This window comes from Phalaenopsis equestris, unplaced genomic scaffold (assembly GCF_001263595.1).
Source record: "Phalaenopsis equestris unplaced genomic scaffold, ASM126359v1 Scaffold234275, whole genome shotgun sequence".
Classification (NCBI taxonomy): Eukaryota; Viridiplantae; Streptophyta; class Magnoliopsida; order Asparagales; family Orchidaceae; genus Phalaenopsis; species Phalaenopsis equestris.
This window is the reverse complement of record NW_018252195.1, coordinates 249,385-269,586: the sequence shown is the minus strand read 5'-3', so window position 1 is coordinate 269,586 and position 20,202 is coordinate 249,385. Positions and strand designations below refer to the sequence as shown.

At 36.8% G+C, this 20,202-nt stretch overlaps 1 protein-coding gene across 1 annotated transcript; it reads left to right on the top strand.

The window, feature by feature from the left end:
- The first annotated feature begins 235 nt into the window (after positions 1-235).
- LOC110038904 (cytochrome P450 86B1-like) lies at positions 236-19,668 on the top strand. Its single transcript, XM_020743827.1, has 2 exons — positions 236-900; positions 18,655-19,668. Exons 1-2 carry the CDS (start codon positions 303-305, stop codon positions 19,542-19,544), a joined length of 1,488 nt encoding a protein of 495 aa, XP_020599486.1. The 5' UTR covers positions 236-302; the 3' UTR covers positions 19,545-19,668.
- Positions 19,669-20,202: the final 534 nt, after the last annotated feature.

The window sequence follows — 20,202 nt, the reverse complement described above, 5'->3', positions numbered from 1 at the left end:
AAGACGATAATTCATTACTCTACCGCCACGAATTTTCTAGCACGCATCAATTATGAATTCTAGTATATGAATAAAACTAAAAAAAATGGAGATAGTCGTATATTTTTATTATAATACAAATAAATAAAATTTAGACGAACTTTATCGTGGAAACCGAATTTTAGTGTAAAAGATTTCTCAATAACAGTTCTGTTCTGAGACCTGAAAAGGGTGAATTTTTCTTATATAAATCTGAATGTTCTGCCGCAAGTTAACCATCCATCTTCCCAACTCAAGCAAATCCTTCTCCCAAACGCGCCACTATGGATGTAGAACTCCCCCTGCACACATTTCTCTTCCACCCCACCATCCTCTGCATCTTCTTCCTTCTCTTCCTCCACCACCGCCGCACCGGTCCAGGCGCACTCACCAACTGGCCCATTGTCGGCATGCTCCCCGGCCTCACAGTCAACCTCCACCGCTTCCACGACTTATTGACCGACATCCTCGGTCCCGCTGGCTGCACCTTCCTTTTCCTTGGCCCATGGTTCTCCAGCATGAAGTTGCTCGTTACGTGCGACCCTGCTAACGTCAACCATGTCTTCAACGTTAACTTCCACAACTACCCCAAAGGCCATAAATACTCAGAGAACTTCGATTTCCTAGGCGAAGGCATCTTAAACGCCGACGAGGAGTCGTGGAGCAGCCAGCGCAAGAAGGCTCAGATCCTCATCGCCCAACCCCGCTTTCGGGCCTTCGTCACACTCTGCAGCCGAGACAAAGTTGACAACTTTCTCCTTCCTCTGCTGCGGCAATTCAGCGAGCAAAAGAAAATAATTGACCTGCAAGATATCTTTTTGAGATTATCATTCGACATCACTTGCAGGCTCGTATTCGGCAACGACCCCGCCTCTCTTTCACCAGATTTCCCCGTCGTGCCATTCGCCAAAGCAATTAAAGCAATTGACGACGCCATGCCCACAATCCTGCCCCGCCATGCAGTTCCGCCTTCATGGTGGAAGCTCATGAGGCGTCTCAATTTGGGGAGGGAGAAGAAGCTTGCCGAAGCTTTGGTTGTCATTGACGATTTCATAGCAGCGAGCATACAGAAGAGGAAGAAGGAGAGCAACCGCTCCGACTCCTTAAACGACAGTCTCCTCACGGCTTACATCAAAGACGACTCTTTGGCCGGCGACAAGTTCCTACGGGACACGACATTGAGCTTTCTGATTGCAGGGAGGGACACCATCGGGGTGGCGCTTGCGTGGTTCTTCTATTTGCTCTGCAAGAATCCGGACAAGGAGGCGAAGTTGGTGGAGGAGATAAGGCGTGGGGAGGCGACGGTGGGGGAGGAGATGGTGTACTTGCAGGCGGCGCTGTGCGGAGAGGGGTGCGGCGGAGGCGGAGATGCTACCGAGCGGGCAGAGAGTGGAGCCGGGGATGCAGGTGTTATTTTCTACATACACAATGGGGAGGATGCCGGGGGTGTGGGGGGAAGACTGCTTGGAGTTCAGGCCGGAGAGGTGGATAACAGAGCAGGGGAAGGTGCGGCATGAGCCGGCGTATAAGTTTATGTCGTTTAACTGTGGACCAAGGACGTGTTTGGGGAAGGCGATGGCCTTTGCAGAGTTAAGGGAGGTGGTGGTGGCTGTAGTGAGGGAGTTTAGGTTGGAGATGGTGGAGGGGCATGTGGTGGAGCCCAAGTTGTCCATCATACTGCAAATGCGGAATGGGTTCAAGGTGAGGGTGATGAGGAGGGAGAGCTAATTTGTTGTAGTCAGGTGAAGGTTAAAGCCTTTAATAAGCTCGAGTACAATATGGTATGAATAAGATGGTGCCGGTGTATTACATGTGAAAGTTAGGGACAAAATTGCATATCAACTAAAATAAAATAAATTTGTTGTTATTTCCTCTTAGGAAGATTTATATACATACTGATAGGAATATCAAAGCAATTCCCAATTTTACAGGGTTTTCAGATCAATTAAAAATTAAACCATATTGCAACAAAATATGATCGAGAAAATCAAAACCAAAAAATAAATAGAAAGCACAATAAAATTAAACAAAAAGAACAAAAATTTTATATGGAAAACCCGAGAATGAGAAAAATAACGGAGTCACATCACAAAAAAATAACAATATGAATTTCGGAGAGTTTACAATTTCAGAGAGTTTAGTGAAAACACACTCAAATTTACTCTCTAAACGCAATGAAACTTTCAAGTCCTCACACCAAACTCTTCCTGTTCCGATCCGACGCGAAAAATGCATGTCGATATCCCAAAAATCCTCCTCTCTAACACACATTTCTTTCACTAGAAACTTGTCGAAGAAACCTCACGCAGGAACTCTTGATACACTGCTTGAAATTAGGATTAAAAGCCAAATCTTGGGTACAAATTGCTCCGGGTGCATAAGCGCCCGGACTTGGCGCCTAAGCTACGTGGTTACTGGATCAACATCTTCTGTTTGGCGCATAGGCGCCCATAGATTGGCGCATAAGCATGAGCCTCTTAGGAAAAAAACAACGATTAAGGGTAAGTGGGCGCATAAGTGCCAGCTTCTCTATTGTTTGCACTCAAGTGAGTGCTTATGCGCCCACAGGCCAATGCATGTGTGCTGGAGGCTTTGCCCATATAAGATGCTCTCCAAATCAGTCTACATACATAACAATCTCTCACTTGAAGACTGATTGCACCCAAAACCAGTCCTCTGTAGCTGCATCTCCATCTGAATTGCCTTCATAGTCACATACCGTGGTCACATATCATGAGGCAAGGTCACCTCAAAAGCCAAGCTTAAGAGGGAAGACTTAACGGGAAGATATCGTATCTCTGGAAGTCGAGCCCAAGAGACAAGATTTAATGGAAATATATCATACCCCTAGAAGTCGAGTCCAAAAGGCAAAGACTTGATAAAAAGATATCATAATCCTAGAAGTCAAGCTCAAGAGCAAGACTCAATGAAAAAGTTATGATACCCTTTGAAGTGAACCTCAAGAGGCAAGACACGTTGGGAAGTTACCATGCATCTAGAGGATGAGCCCAAGAGACAAGTCTGATGCGAAGCAAGTTGTTAACACAACAGGCATTCAACAAATTTGCATGGGCTAAATCGAACGCAAATCAAACGTAAATCTAATGCTATTTGAGGATTAGCATCAGATTTAAGTCAGATTTACGTCTGATTTTTTTCGCGGGTAATTCTGAGGTAACAAATGTTAATTCCATCAATTTTACGTCAAAATAGTATAGCACAAATTATTAGTGTCGGTTTTTTCATCATCATAGCACCGGACTAGTTAGGTATACACGTGCATCAAATTTTGTATCTAAAAACATCAGACGATAAATAATGTTGTCTGATTGCCGTCAGATCTGCGTCAGACTTAATTTGATGGACAACATGTTGGATTATTAGACTCAAAGCGGACGCAAATCCGACACAACTCAAAAAAATAAAAATAAATTTCAAAACATCAATTATATTTCCACAACATGCACACAACATTTAATCCACATCATAACAATATTATATCTAGTAATATCACGTATCAAAGCTTTTAAGAATATCAATGCTTAAAAAAGAGATATTATCACAAATCTAAGCTATCAAAAAATTTACATATACACCCAGATTTATATAAGTTCAAACATTTCATAAAACAAAATTACGTAAAAACTTCTAATCCTTCGACTCATCCTCCTCCTTGAGTCACCGTTCGCTTGCTCAACGTTATTCTATAATCTTCGTCACGCATGCTATACTCCACACAATTCTCGATTGGACTTAAGTGATGAACCTCCTCAGTCATAACAATGACCTGTTTGGCAAGCTCCGTATTACTCGGGTGTGACAAGCTCGTGCCACCCATAGAAGCACAAGAGATCTCGACCTTCTTTTTTCACCGCTTCTTGCGTCCATAGCACAAACTTAGACTGCACGGTGGTAGACGTACCACTACTGTGAGCAGTGCTCGAGGTCTGGGAGAGCAATTGCCTCTCCCGGAGCTGCTCGTACTCCTCCTACATAGTAAAAACCAATTATTAATTGTCATTTTAAACATTAAAAGACAAATTAAATATGACTAAATCAATTTTTTATTTATATTCACCCGCTGAGGTGGCTGGTCACCAATACCACTTGTGGCATCTGTAGCAAAACTAACATAAAAAATAATCAGGAGCACTATACACAAGTAAAAAGAGGTATGTGCAAAATCTAAACCGGAAACATATCGTAATTATGTATCAAACAAAAAAAAAATGATAAGTATGACATACACAGCAAAAGAAAACAAAAAGCTTATGAATATATTCGTCAAAAAAAATTTGACTAGAAGATCATAAAAATTTGTGTGCAATATTCTATGCAAGATTTTTGCTTAGAATGCTTGAATGAAATCAAATTAAATTTGAATTTTGTATATTTTTAATGGGATTTTTAAATGCATATCACAAAATTATTATGCATATACATATCTAACGCCTAAACTTCAATTTTCTACATACATTCCACCTTTTCCATACAGAAAAAAAGTGGAATACATCATTTTATGCATAGGTGTCGTGGCATATATGAAAAAATTGAAGTTTAGGTGTTAGATATGTATTTGCACGATAATTTCATGATATATATCTAAATCTACCATTTTTAATTTATCAAACATTAAGAACTAGTTAGAAACTTGATTTTGATCTTCAAGGTTGCCTAGGTCAAAAGAGTATGACCAAAAAATGAAAATTTAGTATTTAGAAGAGCATAACTGAGAGGAGAAAAATTCACAGAGGATGATTGTGTGGATGATATAATAGTTAAAATGGCATATTTAAGTTCAAAAGAAACCAAGATACGAGTGCATAGCTTGACTATGGATCAAGTTATATTAATCACAATGCAATTAGCAAATTAAGGTTCATGGGTCATGTTCCAAGCCTATTAGATCAATTAATTGGATTACCATATAGATTCTAAATGGGTCATGTTGGCTCATCTATGGTCAAAATAAGTTGAACAACATTAAATGAAAGACATCCTAGAATAGCATTATGCTAATAAAATGAATCAATTTAATAATGAAAGTCGGATCCATAATAAAATCTAATGATCTTCTCCTACTTCTACTCATATATAGACAAAGGTTATAATAAATTATTGGATCTTTGATTGCTCAACTTTTACCCCTGATAGTTCTCATATTTGGAAATAATTCCATCACTTGTTGCTTGAACCTAAGCCATCAAATCATTGGCTTCAAATCATAATATATTTTTCTGCACTCTGGATGAATTGCATATCCTAAATAATGAATTTTATGTAATAACTCTCGCCTCACATCACGATTAGTAAAGACCAAAATTCAAGTACCATAAGTTAACATGCCATCATAGTTTGGGAGGGCGGGCGGGCGCTTTTCGCCTGCTTTTTCGTAAATTGTAATGAAATCTATGGTATGTTTAATCTCTATAAGTGGTAGTCACCCTGTAGGTAAATTGTTAGTCAAGACATCCAGTAACTCCCTCAACAAGGTTTGCCCCTTTTTGGTAATATCGCATTGGAAAAAATTATTATGTATTTATATGTGGAGGTGTAATATATGTAAAAATTTTAAAAATATTATGTATTAATTATTCATATGAAATAAATTAAAGTTTTATATACGTGTTTATATATATTTTTTAAATTTTTGTGTTTATATATATTTATAGTAGCAATTTAAAAGTTTAATTGATTTACTATAAAAATAATTTTGTTTATTTGTAAACATATATGCTAAAATCTGTTTATGTATGCATGTATGTTTAAAAAATTTATGTGTATATGTATGAAAAAATTTTAAATTTAAACATCTTTAAGAACTTGTCTTCATCCTCCAGGGGATGGGAAAATCGCGTACCGGATAGGATTTTGTAAAAGGGGGCAACGAGGTAAAAGTGGCATCAGGAAGCTGGGCAGCGGCACATACCCAGCTTCCTGCTTTCCCCTAAGAACCGCGGTCCCCCCCCAAAAAAAAAAGGCAAAAAAAAAAAAAAAAAGGCTGCGCGGCACCGCGCCGCATGCCCACCGCCCTCCCAAACGGGCCCATAATCTACATGTAATTCAACTCATCTTCCTGACTGCATTTGATAAATTAATCTCGTATATCATCATCTAATTTTTAAGCATTTTTAATCCTCACATGTAAAGTAGTATAAAAATTCTATACAAACTGTCACACCAGTGAACTTCATATTCAATTCATCAACAACTACATCAATTTTATCAAGCTAAAATAAAATAATGATATTATCATCTTTTATCAACTGCAATCTTCAATTTTTCTTTTTTTTGTTCAAAACTCATTAAATTCAAAATTGAAAGAGCAAAAAAATACTAAACCACCCCATCCTAATTCATGCCTACCCAACAACCGACTCCAATCTCACCCAAACTTGCTTTTATACAATGCATATAAATAACAAGATTGTAATACATACCACTCAATACTCCTGTATATATATACACATAACTAACACCTAATTTTATGCATATACATTCCTAATATCTAAATTTCAAATGTTACATACATATCACCAAAATTTTATGCATATACATTCCTAACACCTAAACTTCAAATGTTACATATATAACGAATTTTAAAAAAGCAAAAAATGGGGTGAAATTACCTTTTGATCCTTTCACAAGAGGCAACTAGCTAGGGTCGGGGTTTCAGTGGTGGGAAGGAGGTACAACAGCAGGGAGGTGCAGAGACCAGCGATGGGGAGGTGCAACGACGGGCAATAGGCGAAGGAGAGAGGGAGGATAGGAGATGCTACGGTTTTGGATGTCGTGGAAGGGAGGAGAGGAGATGGGAGCGTGACACACAAAGAAGAATAGGAATTGGAAGGCGTGGGATAGGTTTTTAGGTATATTGCATCATATTTATTATTTACTTTGTGTCATGATTTTTCGGTGCTTTTAAGTAAAGCTTTTGTGTCGATTTATTTAACGCAAATTCGATGCAGAAAGCACCGCAACAACATCAATTCCCTCATTTTTTGTGTTGAATATTCAGACGTAAATCCGATGCAACTTCCAACGCAAATAGAATAAATTTATGTTTGACTCAAATCAGTCACAAAATCTGATGCAAATGTAGGCGTCGAAAATTTCGGACACAAAATGTCAACGCTGATTTAAAGCTCCCCTATAATGTGATAGTTTCCTCACTAGAAAGACTCTACAAGAGAAAGTGGTTGACATGACCCATACTCGAAGACCCCAGAATGCTACAAGCCTCAAAAGGCACATGCATATCAAAGACCTCAGAAAATTACAAGCTTTAGAAATCACATATACATCAAAGATGTCAGAAGTTTACAAGCCTTAGAAGAAACTGACACATTTCAAGCTCTTAGATGGCACAAGCCTAACAAAACACAAGCCTCAAAAGATATAAGCCTAAGATGAAACAAATCTCAGAAGACACAAGTTTGAAAATGTATGCGATCCCTTTTTATATAAAGTGAAAGTACTAACTTTGATTGTAGACTTCACCATGTTTAAGAGATCAAAGAATCTTAAAAGGCATAAGCAAAAGGCATAAGCCTAGAAAGACATAAGCCTAGAGGTCAACACTAATATGCACCCGTGAAGTGGGACAAAAACGACCCATAAGTTGGGCGACATCATCTTAAAAATGGAGTAACCAGAACTTATAAAGAAAAACAAAAGCAACCTTATAAGCAACGTCAAAGATGTACAAATAATTACATTATCATCATCTACAGATGCCACGTCAGGCGAGTAAAAAACCATAAAGATCAATAAACACTAGGGGACGAGATTTTCTACATATCATTAGCGCAGAAGCATAAAAATCTACCCATAAATACATGGCGTAAAAACTCCAACATTTCTTCATTTCCCTCGAAGTGCGTGACAACAACGCAAAAGAAGACCACGAAAGAGGATTCCGGGTCACCTATTGAGTAGAGACCGGGACAAATTTCTTCATCTTAGTAACGAAAAAGTAGATCCTGAATCACCTGTTGAGGCAAGGACGGGGACGACTTTTTTCTGCACCGCAATGACTTTTTTCTTTACAGCAAAACCAAATAAGAACCCGGAGGTCCTGATGGGCAGGGTCGGAGATAACTTTCTCCCACTTCTTCACAATAGATGACCGAGGTTGTTGCTATGTAAATGCCACTATAAATTATTCAGTTTTCATACCAACAATCAATACAGTATCCCATCACATCAAGCTTCTGCATGATCTGCTATTTATGTTTTCATACTTATTTTTGGCAATTACACAGTATAGAAAAGGGGACGACGGTGAATCTCAATTTCCGACTGAACTCCGGACCTGAACGTCGGCGACATGAAACATTACTTGTTTATGGCGAAGTCGCAAGCTGAACAACTGGTGCACTGAACAGGAGTTGAAATGAATCTAAAAGAGTTAACTGTTGCCTTTCCGAGCTAAACTTTTGTCGTCCCGAGTTTGGCGGCGGCTACTATCTTAGTATTGTTGAGCTGGTCTTCTTGCATGGCCGAGCTACTACTGCTTCTCCGACGTCCGTATGGCGAGCCATGCGGCAATGGTGAATTAAGCATGCGTTGCTGTCCAAAAATGTCTATTAGGTCTTACGGCGTTGTGGTAGAATGTGTAAACACACAACGATTGACAATAATATGAGAAATTGTCAAAAATTGGGGTCAATGTGGGGCATTTACATTCATTTCCATGAATTTTTATGCGTTGACATATCTTAACAACTAAATTTTACTTTTTTTTAATATTTATCACACTTAAATCTTTCATATATGTACATAAAAAATATGGACCCATGAATCTAGAGAAAATTAATTCAACTTTCGCTTGTGAACACCAAAGGATTGTAGCTGGAAATGTACCGGAAAAGTCAAATGATGGAAACACTAATATATGTTGGTTCCTTCGTTTGAAACAATGAGAAGATCAAACGAAAGTACAACCAAACAAAAAAATATGTTACACATAATATGAAGGACATTTATTCGTAATCAACTCTCTCAACTGATTTTGAAACTCTTTATAATGAAGGTCAAAGGGTCTCTGATAAGGCTAATTATTCAAAAAGAGCTGCCCCTCTGATTACTGTGATACACCCTTTGTCTGATGATCTGAATTCGCTCTTTTGTACGACAAAAGAGACTTTACTCGGGATTTTGTCGATATGGTTAGTCAATGACCTTTCAGCCGGCCGAATGTTTGTTGACCAAACAATAAAATTAATGGTTCCTTAAATTGCCCATTTTCAAGCATTTATGAAAACAAAATGATACTAATGTTATTTATGAATATGAAAGGATGTTGAAGTTGGTTATAAATGTGAAAAAAATATCATAATAACTTTTGACATCCTTATTAAAATGAAGGTAGACATATAATTTTATACTAGAAACTCTAAGACTTATAAATAGAGTCGTCATTTTTTTAATAAAAAACTATTAAATCTACTTCTCAAAACTTGTGTTGTTGTGCTCTTAGTACCTCTCTCAAGCTCTCTTTGTGTTTCTTTCGTCCGTCCAATGCTCCATACCATTGGTGCGATCCACATGGCATATTTAGTTTCAAGAACGTACATAAAAATATTTTTATGCATATGTTTAATGGTAAGTATGTAAAAAATAAAGTTTGGTTGTTAGATATGTAAAAGCATTGAGCAAATATTACGCTGCAATAGCCAAACATCCAAATGAGGAAACCGGATCAATTATTGTGCAATACACGATGACATGCCCACATTCAGACTGTCATCAAGATGTGGGTTTCTCCGCATATGATATTTTCTCGTCTTTTCGAATGCATGATAGTTAAGTTGTATGTATGTATATAAATCTTCCAAAAAAATATATGTTTGCTTTTATAAAATGTTTAATTCCCATCTAATACCGTGGATAAGATTGCAAATGGATACAACATTGGATAAGTTATTTACGTTGGGCTCATTAGAGCGAGAAAATATGGTGATTGTGGTCCGCACATGTCGACGACAAATAGCAGGGCGACAGTCGACATACACCTCATCCACAGATGAGGTGTCCGACGGCCATGCCAAGCTATTTATCAACCATTAGTTTTCCACACATGCGGACCACCAAAAATAATTTTTCTTTTTCCATTAGAGCACATACAAATGATTAATTAATCGAACACTTTTGAATATTTTCATAAATACTCATATGAATATGTATATATATGAATGGCTTATTGTTCTTTTGATTTATATTGATGAATATTATTATTTAAAACTCATGAATAAACTCTATAAAATACTTCACTAAATGGATATTATGTTTTGATTAATGCTCTGTTGTGAATAATGTTGTCTAAAAGCTTATATTTTAGGCTCAAAATTTTCAAATAAGCAATTCGTGTGAAGCTCGAGTAAGGATTGATATTTAAACTAAAGAAAGGTTCCTGAACGAGCTTATACTTTCCCCAAGAGCATATACTTTCCCTGTATCAATCCCTACAACCGTACTATCACTTAATTCTTCTTATCCATAACATTCCCCAGCCCTGTAGCAATAATCATCAAAAATAATTTCCCCCATTTTTTCCCCTTGGCCTTCATCAATTATCTCATAGAATCCAAGCCAATTGGTCATCTCATTATTCTAATACATTCTCTTTATTATTATAACACATTGCTAAGCATGAGAGTTTATTCACTTTAATACTATCATTTAGTATAAGATGTCTTCGATAGTAAAGATGGCATGCATGCCTGTGTTAACAGATTCAAAACAAATCAAATTAGGAAGGATGAATGTTAATTTATTAGGTGGTAGAAGTGACATGACATGATTCTATTAGCTGATAGGTTTGTTGGAGGATTGTCTGCAACATTGATACCAAGTAATTATTAACAAGGATCATAAGAGTAATAAATCTTATTTGGAAATACGATTTGATGAGCTTATACTCGAATGTATAGACAATAGTAGCTATTATTGTGTTAACATAAAAAATTGGAAGATGAACTGACTAGTTGGTTTTTGAGCACATAATAAGGATAACAAGTAGTTTTTAGGCCGGCAAAGAAAAGTTGGCATAAATAGAAGGGTGTTAGGAAATGTGGCTAGTCCAACAAGTTAGGGCAAGTGGATGAAAATGGTATTGACTAAAATAAGATGGTGCTCGACAAATGTGGACGAGCTAACAATATCGAGCATAGTAGATAAAGATGGTATTAGCTAACATAAGATGTGCCACACAAAAGAGGAGCTAACAAAATGGAGAAGGATAAACAAGGATATAGTGAATGGACTAATTGGGGAGATGCAAAACTAAACTAACAACATGATGCTGAGTAAATAAAAGTAGATGAGTAAGGTGGTGACTTTAACACATCAAAATAAGGCTTAGCAAGTTTAAATATTACGTGGAGTCATGTGAACTATATCATCTTTAATATGTTGAATTGTTTTAATACAAAATTTCAATACAAAAAATTATTTTTGAGCCTGACGATGATAAAATTTTTAATTTACTTTTTTTTTCATTTTTTTTAGTGAAGTTTTACTCATATTTAATTAAGTGGCTATCATTTAAATTTTTTTTTAAACTTTATATTTTCTCGTTAATAACTTCTTTTTAAACTTCGATTCCTAAATTATTCTCTTTGTGTTTATATATTTAATAGATATTTAAAATGAAGATAAAATTTATTATGATTAATGAATTACAAATTTATTGAATTTATTTTAAGAAAAATATAACTTAAATTTTAAATAATAATAATTTTTTTATATTAAATTAAATGGTTTGAGGGACAAGTTCAGAGATAATATGGAGGATCTACATATGATTTTTATTGATTTAGAAAAGGCTTACGATAAGATTGTAAAAAATATCCTTTGGAGAGTTCTCGAGAGGAAATGTTTTGATATCAATTACATTCAAGTCACTGAAGATATGTATACAAGACCTGTTACTTGTGTTCAAACAGAAGAAGAATTGAACAGTTATTTTCCTATTTGATGGATTACATCAATGATCGACTTTAAGCCCACATCTTTTTGCTTTAGTTATGGATGGTTTTACTGGACCCTTACATGAGAATGTACCTAGGTGTATGTCTTGTGGATAAGACGAGAGAAAAAACTCAGGAATCTTGAATTATGGAGGTCAAACTTGGAGTCTAAAAGCATTCGTTTGAGCAGAACTAAAATTGAATACATTAAATGCAATTTTAGTAGTAGTAGCTCTAGTGACTGAAATGTAACTATGGGGGATCAAATTATTAAAACATGTGAACACTTTAGATATCTCGGGTCTATTGTTCAAAGTGATGGTGATATTGATGGGGATGTTATTAGTAGAATTCAAGTTGGGTGGCTGATGTGGAGAAATGCTTCTTGCATATTGTGTGATAGAAAAGTATTGTTTAGACTGAAAGGAAAATTTTATAAGACGACGATGGGACCTGCAATGCTCTATAATGTTGAACGTTGGCCTTTAAAAGATAAGCATGCAACTAAGTGTTGTCCATATGAAAATGATTAAGTGGATCAGTGGCTTTACACTAAGAGACAAAATGAGAAATTAATATATACGTGGTAGGGTTGGTGTAGCCCTAATGACAGACAAAATTAGAGTCGTCTTAGATGATTTGGTCACATTAAATGTCGACCATCTGATGATTCGATTAGAATAATAGATGTTTTAGATTCGATTTATGTTAAAAAAGTCATCGGTAGACCTAGGAAGACTTGGATATATTATATAAAAAATGATCTTAATTGATAAGATTTAAATGAAAATATGACACTAAATAAGATGTAATGGAGAAAAATTATTCATGTAACCGACCCCACTTAATGAGATAAAGGTTTTGATATTGTTGTATTGTTGTATTAAATTAAAATGATTTCCTAAAATTTAAAAACAGTTCTAACTAAATTTCGGAGCTCTTCTTAGGTTCTTTAATGAGTGACTCTGACGAGACGGGGGTGACTTGTCACTATTAGAAATGACACGTGAGAAGTTGCACTTAGGAATATAAAAATAAAAAATTATTATATCACATAAAATTTATTAATTTTGCAAAATTGGAATGTTTGCATAAAAAGTCGAGTTAAATCCTACTCTGAAAGTCAAAACTGTCACCCTCAACGCACCTACAATGGGGGTCTGATACATGTATGTTTATTGGACTCCGCACGTAACTCTACGTGTGTAGTCCTGATGTAATAACTTTTCTCTCATCCTTTTTTTTCTTAAATTTGAGACTGCATTATTGGAGGTATAATTTAATGCATTATGATTTTTGATAAGAGGATGAGACTCAACCACGTCTGCTTTGTCGCCTAATATTGTTACGGGAAGTACGATTTAATTGGGGATATATGTCTTTTATTTAATGAATAAAAGTATTTTGAGGCATTTATTTACATTCCACATATTTTTTTGATATATTTACATATATAAGACTTAAAATTTTCATATTTATATACATGCCACTCAATCATAACATGTTATAAAAAAACATTATTATCACTAACACGTTAAAAGTGAAATACTTCTTTTCATGCATAAAATTTAACACCAAAATATTATAAATATTAGGTGTAAGATATGTAAATACACAAGAATTGCGTGGCATGTATGTAAATTTCCCAGATATTTTTAACAATAACTGTTCGGTTTTAGTTTTAGAATTCTTATATTTTTTAAAGTTAAAATATATAGTTGTTGATGACATTTTTTTTTACAAATTTTGTTATATTTTTTAATATATTGTAATTTGCTTTATGCTTTTAGTGGGCACGTAGGCTAATTTAGGCAACACGTGCATAATTTGTCGGTGGGGGTGTTTTTTCCCTAAAATTGAGCTATAAGTGAATGTGGCATTAAAGACTTAAAGTGTTATTTATGTACCTAGAAAAAAAAAGATGTTAGTCTGTGTGGTATGAGTGGAAAAAATATTACATAGGAATGAAATTATGTCATGGAGATGATCAGCCCGGTAACACAAGAAAATATTCCTCTCGTGTTATTCAGGTATTATTGTGTGTTATTCAAGTATTATTGATATGTTATTGTGTTATTATAACACCGAGAATATTCCAGAACACAATAACACCCGAATAACACGAGAGAAATATTTTCTTTTATTATTGGAATGAGGCATAATTTTCATTGAACTCTGCACGTAACTCTACGTGCGTAGTCATGACGTAATAATTTTTCCCCTATCTTTTTTTTAAAAAAAAAATTTGAGACTGCATTTTTGGAGGGATAATTTAATGCATTGAGATTTTTGATAAGAGGATGAGACTCAGCCACGTCTGCTCTGCCGCCTAATATTGTTACGGGAAGTACAATTTAATTGGGGATATATATCATTTATTTATTGAATAAAAGTATTTTGAGGCATTTATTTACTTTCCACATATTTTTTTTTTATATATTTGCATATCTAAGACTTAAAATTATCATATTCATATACATGCCACTCAATCCTTAACATGATATAAAAAAATATGATTATCACTAACATTTTAAAAGTGAAATACTTCTTTTCATGCATAAAATTTAATATCAAAATATTATAAACGTTAGGTGTAAGATATGTAAATACACAAAAATTGTGTGGCATGTATGTAAATTTCCCAGATATTTTTAACAATAACTGCCGTTTTTAGTTTTAGAATTCTTATCTTTTTTAAAGTTAAAATATATAGTTGTTGATGACTTTTTCCTTTTTTTTCAAATTGTGTTCTATTTTTTAATATGTTGTAATTTGCTTTATGCTTTTAGTGGGCACGTAGACTAATTTAGGCCAATTCTAGCACGTGCATAATTTGTCTCATGCAAGTTGGGTGGGTTTTTATTTTCCTAAAATGAAGCTAATAATGGCTGTTATCTCTTTTAATGTATCATTTTGAACTAATATATCTTATTAAAAAAATGAATAAATTTCACTAGAAAATTTGAAAGATAACCATTTATATTTCTATTAAATTAAGATAGAACTTTTCTTATCTTACTCTAAATAATAACACTTGCTGAATTCATTGCAAATATAACCATTTAGGCCTGTTGATAATAGATGTAACCCGAATTTCAAACATATTATAAACATGATATGAGAAATCAGGAAATAAACAACAAACAAATATGACAACATAAACAATTAAAAGTCATCTGTGGGGGACGATGAGGAAAGAGGGTTGCAGTTGTAGGGAGGTGGCAGAAGGGATGGGCTGTCACTAGAACAACAAGACAGCTTGGAGCGACAGTCAAGATAGTAGTTGGTTGTTGGTTGGGGCTGTTGGACAGTAGAGAAACAACAAAGTGAAGGCGTTGCGTGCAGCAGCAGCGATGGTGGAGGGCTAAGACAATAAAAGCAGCAAGGACGATTGAGGATAAGGCAATGGGGAGGCTACAACTGTAGAAAACAGTTGATCCTTATGGTTTTGGGCAATGAAAACAAGACTGGAAATGGTAATGACGTCGAATCGCAGCTGGAGATGTGTAGGAACGTCGTTGGAGGTTGGATTGGTGGTTGTGGTGAAGGTCGGAGAGGCGGGGCTGCTGTGTAAGAAGTAAGACAGCAGCCAGGAGGATGGACGGAGAGATAAATATGTCTGTGGGATTGAACTATAGCCAGAGCACTACCTAGACCCATGGGGATGATCACCACCTCGAATCATCCCAAGAAAAAACATGTGAAAACGACTGCCAAGAGGGTTGAACCACAAAATCTCGTTTCATTTGGCGCTCTGGACGCCTATGCACCCAATTTATTATTTTGTGCATCTTAATTGGGCACTTAGGCGCCAATGGGAGGTGCATAAACACCCCCATCTCAGTTTGGAGCGAGCAATGGGTGCTGAAACTTATGTGTCAATTGGGTGGCGCTTAAGCACCCCCTTCTTTGTGTGCCGCAAAAAGGAGCAGCATTTTGTAGTCTTGGTGCCTATACGCCAAGGTACCCCCCCTTGTTATGAGCTCTCATATTTGAGCGCTTAAGCGCCAATTGGTGGCGCTTAGGCGCCACCCACTAAACAAAAAATTCAAAATTTTCAATTTTTGTTTTTTTTTCCTTCTTTGGCAAAGATTTTGCGCGGATTTTCATGAATCTTGAACACCAAGCACAAAACCAAAAATTTTATGTCATGGATTTAATATAAGCCCAAGGGCTAGGTCACTGACATGCATCATTTAAGAAATTTATCAAGGCACAAAGAAAAGATTGAAGATATATGCATCCTCCTAATAAGCTTCTAGGGATAGTTCAGATTAATTCCTTTAACAAGTTCATTAAAGCATAAAGCCAAAACATAAGGAATTTTGAAATTTAAAAAAGTTGAAATGAGATCTTTGTCTGGCACACCAAACCAAAAGGCAAAAGGGGTGGGTGGGTGGAAGACTTCTTCACTTACTTATAAGTTTGTAGAGACAATTCTTGTCAATTTCTTCATCAAGACTAGTAAAGCATAAAGCTATGATATTAGGAGCCACCAATTTTAAAATGACTAAATGAAATCATCACCAAAATCCATCAAGCACTGGATGTCGGATTGGATATGAGATAGAGGCGATATCAACGAGTGTTTAACATGTCAAAGCTTCACTCACACTTTGCGTCAACATTCAAGAATATTATGAAAGGTTTATGAAACAAAATCTCAAATTAATATTTACAAAAGTTCTTGTAGATTCACATAGCTATTTTTTAATTTAGTGTAAAATATTTTGATTTATAAAATTTAAAATTTTAAAAGAAATTTATCACCTAATGCTTAAGAGCAAATTTCATCCACCCTCCACAAATGTCTGTCAAGGTGGATAAATTTTAGTTTGACTTCAGCTCATAAATAGGAATGCGATTAATAAGATTGAGCTCTTATTAAATTAGTCCATCCTCCTCATGAGGATTATAGTTGATAGGACTAATGCTTATAATGACATTTAAGTAATAATTTTGCCTAAATGATGGGCATATTCATGCACATCTTAACATGAATGGTTTATTTATAAAATCCATGTTTTGAAGTATAAAATTTAAAATTTTTAGATGAAATACATCACGTAATGCTTAAGAGCAAATTTCATCCACAAATTTCATCCACTCCACAACTGTTTGTCTAGGTGGACAAATTTAAATAATGAGCCAATGCTATATCAATTATACTGTTAGATTTACACTCAAAATAATCTCATGACAACATTATATTACAATCAATGTTGTAGTCTATATGTTCCCCATTGACAATTTTCTCCTTTGAGTGGTGAATCATAGGGTATATGTGATAGAGCATGAAGCCTTTTATAAGCTAAGATCAACTTAGATCGGTCCCCTTAGACGCATCCTGCCAAAGTCTATAAGGTTCCTTTCGACGAAGCAACTCATGGCTGTTCATTCTACTAGGTTGGGCTGACTACCTTCTCTAAGTAAATGACGGATCATAACCTTCCAGAATGACGAAATTAAGGGATCTCAATCAGGTGTGTCACCATTTTCCATCATTGTTCACTCTATGTTAATTGGTGATAAATTTAATCAATTTAAAAACATAATCATTGGTATTATATGTCAATTTTGAATACTTAGCAACTATTGACTATCTTAAACTGAGAGTAATCTCCTATTATCATGAGGCGTCGTTGATAGGATAATTTGTTGTTAATCAAAATTAGATAATATTACACATAGTATTCAAATCTTAATCCTTTCTAACAAGCACATATACAATAATTTTTAAATAAAAGATTCATTTATTTGTATTCAATGGGATAAACATTTTAGAACTTTGGTAAAAATGAAGAACAAATATATATGAATTATGATATTATTATAAAACTAAAAAAAATGGAGATAGTCGTATATTTTTATTATAATACAAATAAATAAAATTTAGATGAACTTTATCGTGGAAACCGAATTTTAGTCTAAAAGATTTCTCTCACTAACAGTTCTATTCTGAGACCTGAAAAGGGTGAATTTTTCTTCTATAAATCTGAATGTTCAGCCGCAAGTTAACCATCCATCTTCCCAACTCAAGCAAATCCTTCTCCCAAACGCGCCACTATGGATGTAGAACTCCCCCTGCACACATTTCTCTTCCACCCCACCATCCTCTGCATCTTCTTCCTTCTCTTCCTCCACCACCGCCGCACCGGTCCAGGCGCACTCACCAACTGGCCCATCGTCGGCATGCTCCCCGGCCTCACAGTCAACCTCCACCGCCTCCACGACTTATTGACCGACATCCTCGGTCCCGCCGGCTGCACCTTTCTTTTCGTTGGCCCATGGTTCTCCGGCATGAAGTTGCTCCTTACGTGCGACCCTGCTAACGTCAACCATGTCTTCAACGTTAACTTCCACAACTACCCCAAAGGCCATGAATTCTCAGACAACTTCGACTTCCTCGGCGAAGGCATCTTCAACGCCGACGAGGAGTCGTGGAGCAGCCAGCGCAAGAAGGCTCAGATCCTCATCGCCCAACCCCGCTTTCGGGCCTTCGTCACACTCTGCAGCCGAGACAAAGTTGACAACTTTCTCCTTCCTCTGCTGCGGCAATTCAGCGACCAAAAGAAAATAATTGACCTGCAAGATATCTTTTTGAGATTATCATTCGACATCACTTGCAGGCTCGTATTCGGCAACGACCCCGCCTCTCTTTCACCAGATTTCCCCGTCGTGCCATTCGCCAAAGCAATTGACGACGCCATGACCACAATCCTGCACCGCCATGCCGTTCCGCCTTCATGGTGGAAGCTCATGAGGCGTCTCAATTTTGGGAGGGAGAAGCAGCTTGCCGAAGCTTTGCTTGTCATTGATGATTACATAGCAGCGAGCATACAAAAGATGAAGAAGGAGAGCAACCGCTCCGACTCCTTAAACGACAGTCTCCTCACGGGTTACATCAAAGACGACTCTTTGGCAGGCGACAAGTTTCTCAGGGACACGACATTGAGCTTTATGATTGCAGGGAGGGACACTATCGGGGTGGCGCTTGCGTGGGTCTTCTATTTGCTCTGCAAGAATCCGGACAAGGAGGCGAAGTTGGTGGAGGAGATAAGGCGTGGGGAGGCGGCGGTGGGGGAGGAGATGGTGTGCGTGCAGGCGTCGCTCTGCGAGGCCCTGCGGCTGTACCCCCCTGTGCCGTTCGAGGAGAAGGGTGTGGTGGAGGCGGAGATGCTGCCGAGCGGGCAGAGAGTAGAGCCGGGGACGCAGGTATTATTTTCTACATACACAATGGGGAGGATGCCGGGGGTGTGGGGGAAAGACTGCTTGGAGTTCAGGCCGGAGAGGTGGATAACAGAGCAGGGGAAGGTGCGGCATGAGCCGGCGTATAAGTTTATGTCTTTTAACTGCGGACCAAGGACGTGTTTGGGGAAGGCGATGGCATTTGCGGAGTTAAGGGAGGTGGTGGCGGCGGTAGTGAGGGAGTTTAGGTTGGAGATGGTGGAGGGGCAAGTGGTGGAGCCCAAGTTGTCCATCATACTGCAAATGCGGAATGGGTTCAAGGTGAGGGTGACGAGGAGGGAGAGTTATTTTGTTGGAGTCAGGTGAAGGTTAAAGCCTTTAATAAGCTCGAGTACAATATGGTATGAATAAGATGGTGCCGGTGTATTACATGTGAAAGTTAGGGACAAAATTGCATATCAACTAAAATAAAATAAATTTGTTGTTATTTCCTCTTGGGAAGATTTATATACATACTGATAGGAATATCAAAGCAATTCCCAATTTTACAGGATTTTCAGATCAATTAAAAATTAAACCACATTTCATCAAAATATGATCACACTAATTCGAGAAAACCGAAATAAAGAACTAAATGGAAGGCACAATCAAATTAACCAAAAAAGATCAGAAATTTTACTAGGAAAAACCGAGAATGAGAAAAATCACAGTCACCACAAAAAAATTACACTATGAATTTCAGAGAGTTTAGTGAAAACACACTCAAATTTACTCTCTAAACGCAATGAAACTTTCAAGTCCTCACACCAAACTCTTTCTGCTCCGATCCGACGCGAAAAATGCATGTCAATCTCCCAGAAATCCTCCTCTCTAACACACATTTCCTTCACTAGAAACTTGCCGAAGAAACCTCACGCTGGAACTCTTGATACACTGCTCGAACTTAGGATTAAAAGTCAAATCTCGGGTTCAAATTTCTCCGGGTGCATAAGCGCCCGCACTTGGCGCCTAAGCGACGTGGTTA